General features: G+C 35.2%; 1 protein-coding gene across 1 annotated transcript; it reads right to left on the bottom strand.

Annotated features, from left to right (window-relative positions):
* Window positions 1–137: 137 nt before the first annotated feature.
* On the bottom strand, window positions 138–18,449 carry LOC149410504 (cytochrome P450 9e2-like). Its single transcript, XM_089647959.1, has 10 exons — window positions 18,330–18,449; window positions 12,030–12,274; window positions 11,281–11,444; window positions 10,899–11,042; window positions 10,159–10,364; window positions 7,545–7,776; window positions 6,908–7,129; window positions 1,413–1,513; window positions 735–903; window positions 138–463 (listed from the first exon to the last, which is right to left on the bottom strand). Exons 2-10 carry the CDS (start codon window positions 12,272–12,274, stop codon window positions 291–293), a joined length of 1,656 nt encoding a protein of 551 aa, XP_089504085.1. The 5' UTR covers window positions 18,330–18,449; the 3' UTR covers window positions 138–290.
* Between the last annotated feature and the right edge of the window lie 180 nt (window positions 18,450–18,629).

Raw genomic sequence — 18,629 nt, 5'->3', positions numbered from 1 at the left:
CTCTGCACCATCTGGAGCTTAGTTTCTCACCACTTAATACAAATGCGCATTTTCATTTTCACGATACTCCAATACGGAAAAAACAAAAAGATATGTTTTAAAAAGTTTTTTAATTATCTTATAAGATACTTATTGCTTTGCGCATTTAGTGCAAGTTTTTACCATACAAAGAAAGAATTGTATATGTTTTGATAAACAAGTAATGTATTAAGTTTTTTGCAAACCCTCTGATTGCTTTATTATTTTTTTAAATATGCAGGTTTGTTTAAGATATATCTGTAGGAAGATATCTATTTATTTTCCCTGTGTTTTACTCCAATCCAAAAGCCATTTACTGGAGCGAAATTAAAAGAACCATTATAAATCTTCATGGGATTTGAAGTCTTGGCGGAAGGCACCAGAGTGAACTTCTGCAGCAACTGGAAGATAAGGGCCTTGCTCTCCATCAGGGCGAACCTGGAACCTGGAAAACAGACGAGAAATTGATGTTAGAATCAATTTTTGCTCATATGAATTAGCATCCCGTAAAATAATGTCCAAGTGTGGAAATATGTTAAGCCTGCACAAAGTTTACCTTGCATTGTAAAACTTCGAACAAGCCTATATCAGAATTGAACCGAAAAATATTGCAATCCTGATTATATCATCTTGTATGAATATTCGAAAGGTAGTGACAAATAGGAGAGAACCATGGCGGATCTGAAAAGTTTTCTTTGTAATTATCAAACTCTTACCAATACAATTCCTAGGTCCAATACCAAATGGCAGGTAGGTCAGTGGGTTGATGGAGTCTTTGTTTTCATCGGAGAATCTCTCGGGGTCGAAAGTGTTGGGATTATCGTAGTATTTAGGGTTCCGGTGGATATCATGAATGGGAATCCATAATCCGTCACCAACATTTAACTGAAAAAAAGGTGTTTTACAGTAAGATGCATTCATAAGCTACAAAGTTAGATGACTTCTTCTTGAGTCATTTCTTTATTGTTGGGATCATCATCAACTTCAATCGCCCTCATAATCTTGGTTCCTCTGCTATTCTGCCGGCATTCATATACCTTTCCATAGAGTCGCAGGCAACGACGGACGTTTCAGACGCCTGTGGGTTCCTCTGCTCTTCAGACGACCCTGCGCTATCCATATATCCCTCCATGTAGTCGAAGCCAGCGGCGGACGTTTCGTTTCGTGAAACTCGTCCAGTAATTGATATTTATTAAATTATTTTGATTTTTGCATGGAATTAAAAAAATACAATTCTGTGAAATGAAAATTAATTTTTCACATTTTTTTGTATATTCCGTCATAAATGCATATTTTAAATCGGCGTTCAAAACATTAACGTTATTATCTCTGGTTGAGTTGTGTACGTCAAATGAGTAAGACATTTGAAACATAAAATGACTGGTAAAACTTACAGTGGTTCCCGTTTCCGTGGAATCGTTTGGGGGTGGCAGAGTATATTTTCTGACACACTTTCTGTCCAGTGCAACGCTGGGCGGCCAAAACCTCAAAGTTTCTGTAATAAATTAATAATATGCATTTCGTCCATCTAATAATACTCATCAAAATTGTTACAAATCGTAGACAATTGTAATTAAAAAAAAAGAACCTGTAAAAACAACGTTTTTTAAAAATACATAATTTTTTGTTAAAAAATATATTTTAAAAAAATATCTTTAATTTATTATTGTATGAATTTTTACTATAGATATATAATTTTTGCCTCTTATACAGTATTATAAAATAAAATAAAAAAGCCTTTCTTCACCATAAAGATGTCTCTTTAGCCTTGTAAAGGAATTGTATTTTATTCGAGTGAATTCTAGCTTAGTTATACAAGTTATAATAAAATATTGTAAATAAATTACAAATAAAATTCATAAAAAAATTTCCACTGACGGAAAAATAAGATTTTTTTAAATAATAACGGATTATGGACTCTAGTCATACTTATAAAGATTCTCTGATACATATATAGGTATAGCTATACAGTGAGAAGGGCTGTATACTGCTCGGGTTAAAATATTTACTCAGAATTAGTCTTGTCTATGATTTGACTCAATAGCCGTTTTTGACAGCACCGTAAATAATATCAATATAGTGTCAATAAAACAACCTAATAACATAACCCGCTTAAAAAAACAATATATAGTGATACGCTAGACAAAGTGGCAGTATTTGTGACGGTGGCAGTGAAATTAATCATTTGTAAATTGAAGTGCAAAAAGAGTATTGTCATTGTAACCCAAAATCAACTTTGGTGAAAACATACAATAACCATAGACAATACAAAACTATTTCTCCATAGACAATTTACATAAATTAATATATACTTAGGGGCATTTTTGTTCCAACATTAATAAAAATATAATTAATAAAGCAAAAAAAAAAAAAAAAAAGAAATAGAAAATGGCAAACACAAGAGGAAAGGGAGTTATAACGGAAACCGAAGAAAAATTTAACATTGATAAAATTATACAGATTATTGAAAAAAAAATTGAATCCATGAAAAAAGAAATTATATCAAAAATTGAAAAACAAACCCAGGACACTCAAAAAAGCATTGATTTTATGAGTAGTCAGTACGATGAACTAATAAAAAAACTAGAAATAACAATTATACAAAATAAAAAAAAATTGAAAATGATTTTGAAAACATAAAAAAGGAACACCAGGAAAAGAATATCATTATTAAACAACTTGAAATAAAAATTTCAGACCTCGAATACAAATCTCGGTCTAATTTCTTAGAAATAGCGGGCATTCCCCAAAAAAATGGAGAGCAGCAGATGGAGATAGTAAAAAGAGTTGCGGCGGCGGCAGGAATGGAAATCCAGCACAATGATATAATTGATATAAAAAGGACACATGATAGAAGGAACAATGCGCCACCGAAACTGCTAGTGGAATTCGCGGAAAAAAAGACAAGAGACAATCTTCTTTCTAAAAGGAAAAATATTAATTATGCAGCTATAAAAGATATCTCCACCGAACCAATCTATATTGCAGAGGAATTGAGCCCATATCAAAGGGAACTGCTCTGGAAAACGAAAATATCTGCCAATGAAAAAATGTACTCCTACGTTTGGTTCAAAGATGGAAAAATAATGACGCGAAGAAGGCCAACCGAAAAAATAATTTATATAAAACATGTAGATGATATAAAAAATATTGTATAACAAAAGGGCACAAAAACGATTACGAAAAAAAATATAAAAATGGCTGACATTATATTAACCTCGGAACCAAATGATCTATCGAATTTAAATAACAACTCTTTCAATATACTACACAAAAACATAAGAAGCATAAGAAAAAATTTTGATGAATTGCAAATTTTATTGAAATATTTAAAAGTTAATTTTCAAATAATAATACTTACTGAATGTTGGATAAATCATAAATACATGAAATTGGAAATTGCTGGATATACAACCTACTCAAGTTTGAATAACAAAAAACAAAACGATGGTGTAATTATATACATTAAAAATGAAATAAAAGCCGAAGTTGAAGAAATTATTATCACAAATGCCAATTGTTTAAAAATTAAAATCAGTAAAGAAAAAGCTATATTAGCAATCTATCGATCGCCCTCAACAAGAAACATCGACCCATTCCTTAAATCCGTAGACGAGGAACTCTGCCTTCTTAAAGAAACAAAAAACATATTTATTATTGGAGATGTAAATATAAATATTTTAGAAAATGGACACCCTAAGCGAATTCAATATCTGCAGATGCTAGCATCCCATGGACTGGAAAGCTTAATAAATGTTCCTACTCGAAAAGTGGACAACAGTGAAAGTTGCATAGACCATATAATGAGTAAAACAAAAGACATTACTCAAACTGTTGTATTTAATTCAACTATAACCGATCATTATACAACTATGCTTTCAATAAAAATAAACAAGTCAAATAAAATGAAGAAAAAACCATTAACAACAGAAAAAACAGAAATCAACTGGAATATCATTAAACATAATCTACAATGTACCGATTGGAAAAAACTGCAAAGCATGAACAATAAAAATGATGCATGGAATTATTTCATAGAACTTCTTCAGAATAATATACTATCTAATACCACAAAAATTACTAAGAAAATCTCACACAAAAATGTACATATTAAACCATGGATTACACAGAATGTTATAAACTGCATAAGAAAAAGAGACGAGTTACACAAGAAACTTAAAAAAATTCTATACGATATACACATGTTAAGATACTACAAAAGATACAGAAACATTTGCAAAAAAGTTATTATGTATACAAAAGAAACCTACTATAAGAAAAAAAATTGTAGATTGTAAACAAAATCCCAGGAAAATGTGGCAAATAATAAATGAAATAACCAGTTCTAAATCTGCCAACGTTACATCAATTGACGTGCTGAATATAAACAATGTTCCCAGGACATACGCTGATAATCCTGACCAAATACTTGAATACGTCAATAATTTTTTCATAAATATAGGATCAAATCTAGCAAAGCATGTTACAAAATGTAACGAAGATGTACAAATAAACGAACCACCTGAGCAAGGAAATCAGCTCAATTTTAAACAAATTACAGCTGACGATATCAAAAACACAATTTCTTCTTTAAAATCAAATATTTCTTCGGGGGAGGACACAATCTCAACCAACGCAATAAAATATCTCTGTAAAGAACTTATCGAACCACTTACATACTTAGTCAACATGTCTATAACGAATAGCATATTCCCTACAGCCCTCAAAAAAGCGATTGTTATACCAATATTTAAACAAGGATGTAAAAATGACATAAACAATTACCGACCAATAAGCCTACTAAATGCATTTTCAAAAATATTGGAAAGAATACTAAAAAAACAACTCTTATCCTACTTAGAAGACAATAAAAAATTATCAAAAACTCAGTATGGATTTAGGGAGAACTTAAGTACTAGTGACGCCATAGAAAAAATTACCGATATGATCACTAAAAGTTTAGACAGTGGAGAAAAAACTTTGGCAATCTTCATAGACTTACAAAAGGCTTTTGACACAAATAGATCACAAAATACTTTTTTCAAAACTTTCAAACATTGGTATGTCAAGTACAACACTAAACTTACTAAAAAGCTATATGACGGAGCGTACACAGAGCGTCCAAATTAACAAGAGAAAAAGCAAACCTCTCCTAATCAACCATGGAGTACCACAAGGAAGCGTACTAGGTCCGATATTATTTTTAATATACATTAATGATATCTGTAACCTAGAAACAAGAGGAAAAATCATTAGTTTTGCTGATGACACAGTAATTTTATTTAAAGAAAAAGATTGGATAAATACCTACAAAGAAGCTGAACACGGACTTGGTCTCCTGCAAAACTGGCTTAAAAGAAACTCCCTGACGCTTAATGTCAATAAAACAAAATATCTGACATTTTCTAAAACAGCCAGAGGGCAGCTGTCAGAGGACCTTAATCTCAAATTACATTCATGCCAAGGAATTTATCAAAAAAATCAAGGCTTATCATGCCTCTGTCCCACTATAGCACACTCCAAAAGCATCAAATATCTTGGAATTGAAATTGATGATAATCTCCGTTGGAACTCACATATAGATGTAATTACAAAAAACTAACCAGGTACATATACTTCTTTAGAAACATTCGCAATATCCTCAATATAAACGATATTAAAAAAGTATACTATGCTTTGTGTCAATCACAAATAGAGTACGGAATAACTGGATGGGGGTCTGCCTTGAGCACTCACACAGAGCGGCTCAATATAGCACAAAAAGGAGTATTAAAGACTATACTGAAAGTTCCGCTTAGAACTCCGACAGAAGAAATATTCAAAAACTTCAATGTTTACAATGTACAGAAACTATATTCAAAAAATATTTTATTTAAACTGAAAAAAAACATATCCGAATACTCCACTGCCCAACATAAATACACAACCAGGGCAAAAAGCGAAAATATCCTGATTACTCCCAGTTTAAACACATCCTTTGGACAGAGAAATAATAAATTCCATGCTATAAAATTGTTCAATGCTCTACCAAATGAAACCAAAAAAATAAACGAAATGAGTATATTTAAAACAAAAGTCAAAACATGGCTTAGAGATCAAAGTAACAATCAACTTACAAACATTATGAAGACAATGTAAAGACAATTCAAAACTAAATACAAAAATTTAAGAAAAACTACAGGCCGCCTCAGAACAGGAAACCCTAGTGAGGAGGACTGTGAAAAAAAATACAAAAAATATACTTATATTATACTTTAAACCTACATAATGTACAAATTTTGCTATTGATATTAATAAAAAAAAAATAAAAAAAAATAATATTCATGCAAGATTTTCTTAAACTAGAACCACTTTGTTTCAATCCTTAAAAATACGGTAATTTTTACATTTCGAGTTTAGTTGCTAACTTCAGTTTATTCAGATATTTGTGATGTCATTGATCCGGTCTGCTTTGAATTGCTTCGAAATTTGGCCAATTACATTTAAACCTCATAATCATCATCATGGACTTTGGTTAATCGATATTTCGATTTAAAATATTGCCTTGATAGTGCTGCCAATGGGTATTGCTACTTTTTTTTATATTTTCATTGGACGACCGATCGATATTTGTTAAATCAATAAGGTTTTTAACAAATTCAATACTTGCCAACTATCTAATACTTGCTTCTTATTCATACACGTTGTACCAACAAGAACACGTAAAGATTCTAATGATACCACGGAGAACGTCCAAGATGACCGTCCCACACAACGTAAAAATGGGACCACTTCTAGAGATGTGTACATTTACTGCCATCAGCATCGATACGACTTTTAGTATATAACAATGCCTACTGGAATTATAATTAATAGAATATGCTGAACATCTCATCATTGTTAGATATACCTGTGACTACCATATCCATATACTTCATTGCGTGGAGGTCAGTATAATTGACTTTCCCACCGCACTTAGCTGACACTTCATCCACTTCCGCTTGCAGTTTCTTCTGGATGTCTTGGTTCATAGCCAATTCGTGAGCTGCAGAGCACAGCAGGTTTGATGATGTCTCGAAGCCAGCCAGAAAGAAGATGACTGCCTGAGCGATGATCTCGTCATCACTCCATTCTAGGAATAATGAAATTTTAATCAATCTAAAGCCATTCTCAATAAATAAAACAATTACTCTGAAATGGAGTAAAATATGAGGAAGCTGATAAATCGCATATCGTATAATAGCACTAAGAAATGTGAAAAAGATTTGGAATACTGATTCATTTCTTGATTACATTAGCACTCACATACCTGAAAAGTCACGTTGAAGAACCAAAACACAGGCCTGTCCATAGTTTTAAATTTAATGGAAATGTAATACCTATGTTCTCTTAAATTAGTGAGTTGAGACGTAAGATTACAATGGGTCTATTGTTTTTAATGGAACTAGCGAAACTTCCATTAATAACGATTGGCATGTAGGCAACTATTGCACTACTTTTCAAATTTCTAAATACAGAGTAAACTGGGGACGTTTTTAAAGACTTACTTCTATTAACAATCTGTTTTCCCAAAGCTGATTCCTGAACTGTGGCAAAACCTGTCTCTGTGGTATTGTCTTCCTTGCCTCCGTGCTTTAGAGATCCTTTCTTGGCTTCCATCAGCAGCTGGATCATGTCTGGTCTAACTATGTGCTGCTCTTCGCGAGTCTGCATTGTGTTAGATACAAGGTTTCTGAAGAATGCACTGCATTTACCGGAGAAAACTCTGATGCGCAGCAACTGAAATATTAAAAAAAGATAAGAAATTGAATTAAATTGGAGATAATCTGAATATCACTGATGACTTTTACTCGAAGAGAAAGCCACCGCATGCCTTATTGATAAAGTTTATTTTCTTATTGAACTCCTGCCGTGATAAAATACCAATATCTTGAGTTTGAAATAATGATTGTATATCAAAAGGAATATCACCAAAACGAAAGGTACAGACTCGGAAAACGTTATTTCCGGACTTCTGACTAAAAAAAAAGGTTTCCAGAAACCAGAATATTTCCAGCTATGTCGTGATGAATGAATAAAGCAAATTTTTTATTTCTTTTTTTTATTTTATTTTTTTTATAATTTTAATTTAGATAAAATTTGATAATATTATAATACTAATATTTTGGCTGACAAATTTTGACTTTATTTTATGTTTTTTTTTTTTTTTTTTTAATATTAACTCCACACAGGAGGCCCTGAAGAAAATAATTTCCCTCAGGGCCTATGTCATCTTTGGGGATGCTGTGTGGAGGGTCTTTTTGTGGAGAGGAAGGAGTGAACATGGGTCTTGAAGAGTCCCATGTTGTAGGAGGGAGGAAACACAGAGGCCGGCAGTTCGTTCCACAGCCGAGCTGTTGAACTTAAGAACGAATCGTAGAAGCGACCCGTTCTCATGTGACAAGTGTCAACCGTGTACAAATGTTGGGCACGCGTTTGGCGTGTATCCCGACTACGCACCGGTGCCGAAGGGATCAATAACGCTAGTTCCTCAGAGCATCTTCCATTGTGATACCGATAGAACAAGGACAGCATACCTACCTGACGCCTGTGCTCTAAAGATTGCAGTCCGTTTGTTAAGATTGGGGAATCTATCAAACGGACCGCCCGTTTTTGCACAGAGTCAAGGGTTTTTTTCAGGTATTTAGGGGCTCCGGACCAGAGATGGCTGCCAAATTCGACAGTAGGGCGCACTTGCAATTTGTATAGGGTCAGCAGTTGTGTACTATTAAAGTATCTGCGGGCCCTGTACAGTACGCCCAGCTTCTGAGAGGCTTGCTTTACTCTGGCTTCGATGGAGCCCCCATACCTGAGCTTGTCACTTATAGTTACACCAAGCATATCAATGGAAGGCCTGTTCGGAAGAATGCTTCCGTTGAAGGAGACTAGATTATCATTTAGATACCTTTTAGACGTAATCAGACAGGATTGGGTCTTTGAAACATTAAATTCGACGAGATTACTTTTACCCCAGGAGGAAATACTCTCGAGATAACCGTCCATTCTCTGCTTCAAAGCCCTCCGAGCCGTTGGAGTTTGTGTGCCCTTTGGGGGTTTGTCAAACAAAAAACTATCATGAACTGTACTGTCATCCGCGTAACAATGAATCGGTGCACATGTCAAAAGGTCATTGATGTGCAACAAAAACAAAGTCGGAGACAGAACCGATCCCTGTGGGACGCCAGCATTTATAGAGTGTGAGGATGAGGTGAAACCGTCAGCAACTGCCTGAATCGACCTATCCCTTAAAAAGTCACCAATCCACGTACACAGGGATGCGGTAAGTCCGTAAGAAGGCAATTTGTTGACAAGTCCTCGGTGCCAGACCCGGTCAAAGGCCTTGGATATGTCTAGTGCGACCGTTTGGGTCTCACCGTGACGTTCCAGGCACCGCCCCCAAACATGCGACACATACGCGAGAAGATCACCGCACGAGCGGTTCCGCCGGAATCCGTATTGACGGTCGTTGATAATTTTGTTCTTCTCGAGGTATGTGAGCAGTTTGTCGTTGATCACACGTTCCATCACTTTGGACAGAACTGATGTGATCGCTATTGGGCGGTAGTTGGCCGGGTTGGAGCGGTCACCTTTCTTGGGAATAGGGTGAATGACCGCTTTTTTCCAACCAGAGTGCACAGTGCCACACTTCAGGGACATTTTGAAGAGCTTTGTCAAAACTGGAACTATTTCCGCAGCACACCTCTGCAATACCAGGGCAGGTATTCCATCAGGTCCACTAGCTTTGTTAACATCGAGCCCCCGTATAACGTGGAGTACATCCCGATGCCGGATCCTCAGCTTTTTCATATAGAGGCCGCAGTGAGGAACCGACGGCGGAACAGCACCTCCGTCATCGAGGGTCGAGTTTTCCGCAAACATTTTCCCTAATAAGTTAGCCTTTTCGGTGGCGGTGTTTGCTAGTGAGCCGTCAGGTCTGGTAAGAGGTGGCAAACTGGGTTTGCAAAAATTCCGACCTATTGAGCCCGCAAGGGACCAGAATGCTCTGCTGCCATGCGGGCAGGCAGCCAGCTTTTTGCTGATCTGCAGGTCGTGTTATGTTAGTTAGAGTTTTGTTTGTTATGTTAGAGTTTTCCATGAAAAAATATTTCAAACTGGGTTTACCTTCGAAATAGTTGGCATGAACAACATGAGTAAGAGTTTGACTAGCACTAATCCTTTAAAGCTAGTAGATGCCTTTCCCATTTCGTAAAATTCGTTGTCCTTGTCCCTCAGAGAGTTGACCTTAATCCCAAAAGCGGAAGTAGCTATCACATCGTTGGTATACCTTGTGAAAATGTCCTTTAAGTCTAGTTCTAAATGTCCTTTGGCTGAAAAAATATTTAAACATTTGAAGTGTAATTCGCAAGAATTTTTATCGGCTGGCCATGTGCAAAGATTGGTAGATGATAGGACACTGACATATTGAAGTGATCTAAAGGATAGTCATTTAAGATTAACGAGTGTACGAAGAATTATAGAGCCTGAGCCTAAAAGCCTTAAAAGCCTGAGGATTGGAGAAGAAGGCTATGAACGGATCTGGTATAGAATATTTGTGGATCAAGCCAAATTCCATTTAAAAATCTAGTTCCGTGATGATATATACATATAATATGATTATTTCAGAAAGAATTATATATGAAAATTTCCTAAGAGAGTCCTTTTTAGAGAGATCAGAAGCTGGTTGACTTCAACATTAATGCAGCTCCGGATTCCGATGAAACCAAAACTATAGTAATAGTAATATAGAATCTCTATAAAGCCATTAGTAAAGTTTGATGTCATAGCTTAGAATTATTTTCCTACCTTAGAGCAATTATCTTACATTAAAACATTAAATTTACGAAGTACGGTTGTTAACAAACTTGTGTTTTCTGGTTTCTTCAACTCCTCGTCCAAGTATGACGTCATCTCATCTCCACACTCCGTGACAAATCCAAACATCCCCTTCATCTTTGAGCTGGTGAAAGCAGGGCTCAGAGTAGCTCTCATGTCGCGCCATTTTTGTCCTAAAATTACAGTTATCTATATTTTTGCAAGAATATTATATGTGCGTTAGAAAAAACACCAGTAAAAAATGACACATATATTTTTTAATGTTGGCAATCGAACCCAAAATTATGTCTGACTATAGATTTTTTCTAAATATCTCTTAGTATGAATTACGCTTAAGTTCCACCAAGGCATGGTGGAACTTAAGCGAAATTAATAAATGAAAAAAGGGGAAAATATGAAATAAATCCGTACCTTTCAGCGACACCAAGTTGCTGCCAAAAAGGGGATCCATTTTCTCGTCTATTGCACTGATGTGATCCTGGAAGCTGTCAAAATCCTTGATGGTGATTTGTTTGATGATTTCCAAATCAGTCACCATGACTATTGGCCTCGTGAACTGGTGCATTCCTACGTACCTGAAAATCAATTATAAAGAGCAGGGGAAGGTAAACATCTAGTTTACGTAACGAAAGTTGTATTTATCGAGTGGTATTATTTTATAAATAGGGAGCTATATTTTGATTTCTTACCGGGGCGACATTGAACACTTTTAGAATATCCAATCTTGCAGTTTCTCCATAACAGTTATAATATATTATAGACTTGTCGGGTTTCCCAGGCAAAGATTGATTATTTGCTAACTTGATCGTAAATACTATCACGTAACCAACGATTTTATATTACTATTTAAATAGTTTGCTTAACCTATCACGTGGAGTTCCTCAAATTTCACCCAACATATCTCAAAATAATAACAAATTTCATAAAAAAACATGGAAATGTTAATCTTGAAACAAGCATATTACATTGAGTTGTTCGTTACATGAACGCACCGTCTAGCCTATTTGTACCACCGCTTACAATTAGGTTAGACATAATGAAGTTTTGAAATACTGTATTGTGCAATATTATCGTATTCAAAATACTAATACGTAGTAGTTAGCAACATGAGGGTCAAAAGTATAAAGATATTAAAACCATGTGTGCAAATATAAACTTACTTCTCATTAGGGAAAGCGTCATAGAGTCTCTTGGTCAGCGAACTGATGTGTTCCCTCTGGATGAACACCTTGAACATGTGACCGAAGAAAGGAATAGTAATAGGGAAGCTTTTTATCCCCCTGCTGGGGAAATAGTTGTTCACCCTTCTTCTATACAAGAAGAGGGCCAATATCAGCCCCACGATGAGCGCCGTCCATTTGAAACCCAGATAGCCATAGAGGAATATCACCAGAATGAAAACCATCTGAAATATTATATAAATGATTTAATATTCGTCGGCGCTTCCTGGCATCAATATTTTTTATTCATTAATGACTATTTAAAAAAATATAAATTATAGAAATTTATTCATAGTCCTTCTATCTAGGGATTCCTGTTCCGATGTGAACCATATGTGTTACGTCAAGATTTCCTCATCTTCGTGTTTGTTAGTTTCCTTACCTTCATGTTTGTTGACTGTGGGTTGTGTTAGTGTTGCATCATATTTTTAAAAGTGATTTCCCTATCTTTGTTTTAACTTGTCCATATTTTGATTTTGTTTTAAAACTTTTAATCTCCATGGTGTTTTTAATTTCATTTGGAAGGGCCTTCAGAGCTACTTTAATTCCTTTTCTACTTCAGCAGCCTCAGAAAAGTGTAAGTTAATTCTATCTGCTTGCATCACGTAGAGTTACTTTTCCCATGTTTTCCAATTACAAAGTTCAAAACCGTCAGTGAAACATCTTGGTTTGAACGTTGGTCTCATAAATCGATCTAAATTACACAACATTCACAAAACTATCGAGAAACAAAAATCTTCAATTTTGTAGGGATGGTGGCAGTATATATATAATATTTCAGAATGTATGAGATTGCACACTATACAATTATTGTTAGGGTACACACATGTTTATAAATACATTTAGCTAAGTTTTCTGGCTTTTTATTCTGCTCAAGGGAGACGGATATATGACGTAAATGTGAATGGTAGAAGTCGTGGACATATCTTTAGTGGATTCTTTAGATATCTACTCTTTTTCAACTTACTAAGTTTTCCTAAAACTCCTAACCATCCTAGAAATTGATTTTTTATTTTATTTTATAGAAAAAAAGAGTACACGATTTACAGAGATGAAACAATATACCGGAATTCGTTCCTTCATATTGGGTATTTATGACATGTTTCCTTGTAATGTCTGCTAAGTGGTATGTTTATTCCTTAATTACCAGGTGACGTGTGTAGTATATAGGTGTGTGTGTAATGTATGTGTGAGTGTGTGTCTGTATGTATGCCCATTGAATAGTTTAAATTATTGACATGATGCCACGTTTGAATTTGGGCAGTGAATCTAAATAAATTAATATAATGAAATATAATATTATTAATATTTTAATATTATGAAACTTATTTTATTGTAGATTCTTAAGTCCGCTTACCAATAACGATATGATTTTTTAAATCAGAGTTTTACATTATAATTTTGTGTCACTGTTATGTCAATAAATTAAACATTACGTGTATTATCTTTATCGTGATAATGATGAGGTAGGATTTTTTCTTTATCGTTTATTCCATTATCTCGTGCAAACATATAAACTATTTTGGTAACATGGATACACCAAATAACAGAGTGATATTTTTACTACAACTGTGAAGTGAAGAAAATATTAATTTATTTTTAAAAATTTACTATTGTTAAGTGTAGGCATAGAAAAATAAACTAATTAACTGTATGGACATTCACAGGTACCAAAAAATTTTTGGTTAGATACTATAACAATATTATTGATAAAAATGTTTAGTTTGGAAACCATTTTATTGAGCATTGCACAAATAAAAACACCAACCGGTTTCAGTTCGGCCCGAACCTTCCTCAGGGATGTATTAATAATTAAATAAATACCAAAATTAATACAAATTACATTGAATTAGGAAACATAGAAAAGGGAGACAGATTATAAAATTTGGTAGGGGGAGCGGGTAATTAAAAGAGTGCGGGGCACCTGTATGTATGGAGAAGATAAAGGGGAGAATAAGTAAATTGGGATACTCGATATATATAAAGATGAAGGGGAGAATATGTAAATTGGGATACTCGATATATATAAAGATGAAGGGGAGAATATGTAAATTGGGATACTCGATAGATATAAAGATGAAGGGGAGAATATGTAAATTGGGATACTCGATAAATATAAAGATGTAGCGGAGAATATGTAAACTGGGATACTCGATAAATATAAATACGAAGGGGAGAATATGTAAATTGGGATACTCGATAAATATAAAGACGAAGGGGAGAATATGTAAATTGGGATACTCGATAAATATAAAGACGAAGGGGAGAATATGTAAATTGGGATACTCGATAAATATAAAGACGAAGGGGAGAATATGTAAATTGGGATACTCTATAAATATAAAGACGAAGGGGAGAATGTGTAAATTGGGATACTCGATAAATATAAAGACGAAGGGGGGAATATGTAAATTGGGATACTCGATAAATATAAAGTTTATTTCTATTGCTTCTAGATTATTTAGTCCTAAACCTGTCTCATTTCTATGAAGTACATCAATAGTAGAAAATTTCTGAAAGAAATGTTTCTTGTTTGAAATTTTCTTGTTAAAAGTTTGTGGACCTTCCATTAGAAGTTGGGGTGGAAAATGGGGGGGGGTTTGTAGTAAGTAAATGTAGATTTTCAATAAAAATAAAGACATTGAATTAATATAATTTTCACTACAATTGTAAGTTCCCATTTCGACTAAGAATGGAAAATGATTATGGAACGAGTTTGGGAGTTTTGATAGCGGGGAGCTGGGTACCTTTCCATTTACAAATTCAATAAATTGTATTAAATTTGATTTCACAACAATGTTGCTATAAAATAATTTTCAATAAAGTGTGGAAATTTTGAATTCATGTTGCCATAAGATAAATTTTAATAAACTGATCAAATTTCGTCGTGATTCATTTTGGGTTATTATGCCGTGTTGCGCTTCCTCCTTAGTTAACCAACGTTTCACATCTGCAACATCTGAAAATTGGATAAAAAAGGAGGAAGCACAAGATGGCGTAGTAACCCAAAAATTAATCACGATAATACCCTTGGCCATGAAATCTCAAACATAATAATCTTATGATATCGATAAGATAAGTTTGAATAAACTGCACAGATTTTTATTTCACAACAATGTGGCAATAATACTAGTTCGAAATAACTGTATTGATTTTCATTTCACAATCAGATGGAATCAGATAAAATCGTAAAAGGCATTTAATCATAGTTCTAGAATAAAAATAACTTATACGATTTAAAAAAAAATATCACATCACTCGGGATAACTCATTTCCCAGAATACTAATCGAGGGAAATAGTTACACCGAGTCAGTGAATATAATTTTATCAAAAAACAAATTAAAAATATTGTTACTAGGGAAGTTCGATTATGTTCTGACGGCCTCCGTTGGTCGAGGGGTAAGGCTCTCTCAAACCCCGGTGTGCGCAAGTAAATTTTATTTGATTCATTTGTGTTATTTAAAATAATACATGGTAAGCTTGTGGCACGTTCCAGGGTGGAAGATACTCCCAGTATCGCGCTGGTGTAAGACCACCATTCAGATTAGAAACGTTGCTTGAAATTGCTATAGTAGATATAGTAGAATAGTCAGATACTTCCCCACCTTCATCTACCCCATCTCCTTCCCCTCCCCAATACATTCAGTATCACAATATACCCCAATTGGGAATTCCACAGCCTCACTGGTACCTCACTGGTAATGTTTGCGGAAAACTCGACCCTCGACGACGGGGGTGCTGTTCCGCCGTCGGTTCCTCACTGCGGCTTCTATATGAAAAAGCTGAGGATCCGGCATCGGGATGTACTCCACGTCATACGGGGGCTCGATGTTAACAAAGCTAGTGGACCTGATGGAATACCTGCCCTGGTATTGCAGAGGTGTGCTGCGGAAATAGTTCCAGTTTTGACAAAGCTCTTCAAAATGTCCCTGAAGTGTGGCACTGTGCCCTCTGGTTGGAAAAAAGCGGTAATTCACCCTATTCCCAAGAAAGGTGACCGCTCCAACCCGGCCAACTACCGCCCCATAGCGATCACATCAGTTCTGTCCAAAGTGATGGAACGTGTGATCAACGACAAACTGCTCACATACCTCGAGAAGAACAAAATTATCAACGACCGTCAATACGGATTCCGGCGGAACCGCTCGTGCGGTGATCTTCTCGCGTATGTGTCGCATGTTTGGGGGCGGTGCCTGGAACGTCACGGTGAGACCCAAACGGTCGCACTAGACATATCCAAGGCCTTTGACCGGGTCTGGCACCGAGGACTTGTCAACAAATTGCATTCTTACGGACTTCCCGCATCCCTGTGTACGTGGATTGCTGACTTTTTAAGGGATAGGTCGATTCAGGCGGTTGCTGACGGTTTCACCTCTTCCTCGCACTCCATAAATGCTGGCGTCCCACAGGGATCGGTTCTGTCTCCAACTTTGTTTTTGTTGCACATCAATGACCTTTTGACATGTGCACCGATTCATTGTTACGCGGATGACAGTACAGTTCATGATAGCTTTTTGTTTGACAAGCCCCCAAAGGGCACACAAACTCCAACGGCTCGGAGGGCTTTGAAGCAGAGAATGGACGGTTATCTCGAGAGTATTTCCTCCTGGGGTAAAAATAATCTCGTCGAATTTAATGTTTCAAAGACCCAATCCTGTCTGATTACGTCTAAAAGGGATCCAAATGATAATCTAGTCTCCTTCAACGGAAGCAATCTTCCGAACAGGCCTTCCATTGATATGCTTGGTGTAACTATAAGTGACCAGCTCAGGTACGGGGGCTCCATCGAAGCTAGAGTAAAGTTGGCCTCTCAGAAGCTGGGCGTACTGTACAGGGCCCGCAGATACTTTAATAGTACACAACTGCTCACCCTGTACAAATCGCAAGTGCGCCCTACTGTCGAATTTGGCAGCCATCTCTGGTCTGGAGCCCCAAAATACCTGAAAAAAACCCTTGACTCTGTGCAGAAACGGGCGGTCCGTTTGATAGATTCCCCAATCTTAACAAACGGACTGCAATCTTTAGAGCACAGGCGTCAGGTAGGTATGCTGTCCTTGTTCTATCGGTATTACAATGGAAGATGCTCTGAAGAACTAGCGTCATTGATCCCTTCGGCACCGGTGCGTAGTCGGGATACACGCCAAACGCGCGCCCAACATTTGTACACAGTTGACACTTGTCACATGAGAACGGGTCGCTTCTACGATTCGTTCTTAAGTTCAACAGCTCGGCTGTGGAACGAACTGCCGGCCTCTGTGTTTCCTCCCTCCTACAACATGGGACTCTTCAAGACCCATGTTCACTCCTTCCTCTCCACAAAAAGACCCTCCACACAGCATCCCCAAAGATGACATAGGCCCTGAGGGAAATTATTTTCTTCAGGGCCTCCTGTGTGGAGTAAATATAAAAAAAAAAAAAAAAAAAGAAAAAAAAGACAGTTGAGAAAAGTTTGGACTCTTGTGCGGTATTCGTATTAAAATCAGTAATGGACCATACTGTATAATTTTTGTACGGTATATTATTTTTTTCAATGAAAAATCTCCTAAAGTGGGGTTTTAATAATAATATAAATACGTAAATAATATTAACTACACCGCCTTTAAGGTGTATTTTAACAAAAACGGTGCTATACAAATGTTCCAAAATATAATTATACTAAATTAAAATTAACTACATAAAATAGGTATACATACCACCTACAAAAAATGGATGTCTATTGTAATGCTCTAAAAAATGTATTAATAATGACTATTGTAATTCCCAAAAATTATATCAATCGCTATTGTAATGCAAACAAAATTATATTCATGGCTATTGTAATGCACAAGAATTATATTAATGGATATTGTAATGCAAATAAAAACGTTCCATATTCCTACTTAATTGAAAAACATTGTGTTATTTAAACTCGTAATAATAACACTCATTTAAAGCTACATTATTAAGTCCGTAGTACATATACCTCTTTTAATTATACTCCTAATTATATAATTAAACATTTTTTATTTATTAATACTAAATAATCACCAAAATGTAACAAAATGTTAATATACCAATAATATATGTAAGTTAAACAGTTATTCTTAAAAACATCTTCGTAGTTATAACGCTATAACTTGTATCTTCAAATATTTTATTATATAATACACACTAATAAAAAATAATAAATAATTTATTGAAACTTGAAAATATCAATTATGTGTAAGTTATACAATAACAGTTCAAAAAATAGATCATACCTTGATTATTAATACTTGTTCAACGAATCACAAGAAAAACAATTCTCATATCACACAAGACTGAATAAAATAATAACACTCAAGAAAATGTTCACCGGTTCCATACAAACTTCACTGCAGAGATTTCAATGATACTGACATGATAGTGACTAAAATCTCTGATTACGAATTTTTAGAATGACTGATTGTGCACATTCATATTGTGTAACTTTAACAAGTCGTAAATTGAATGGTTGTACAACTGTTATATAGCAAAACGAACAAAACAAAAAAAAAATTGACGGCCTCCGTGGTTGAGGG

Source organism: Hesperophylax consimilis, chromosome 27 (assembly GCF_061612785.1).
Source record: "Hesperophylax consimilis isolate HC1 chromosome 27, BYU_Hcon_1.0, whole genome shotgun sequence".
Taxonomy (NCBI): domain Eukaryota; kingdom Metazoa; phylum Arthropoda; class Insecta; order Trichoptera; family Limnephilidae; genus Hesperophylax; species Hesperophylax consimilis.
Note: the sequence above shows the minus strand (reverse complement) of the source record. Positions and strands in the feature narration are given on the sequence as shown.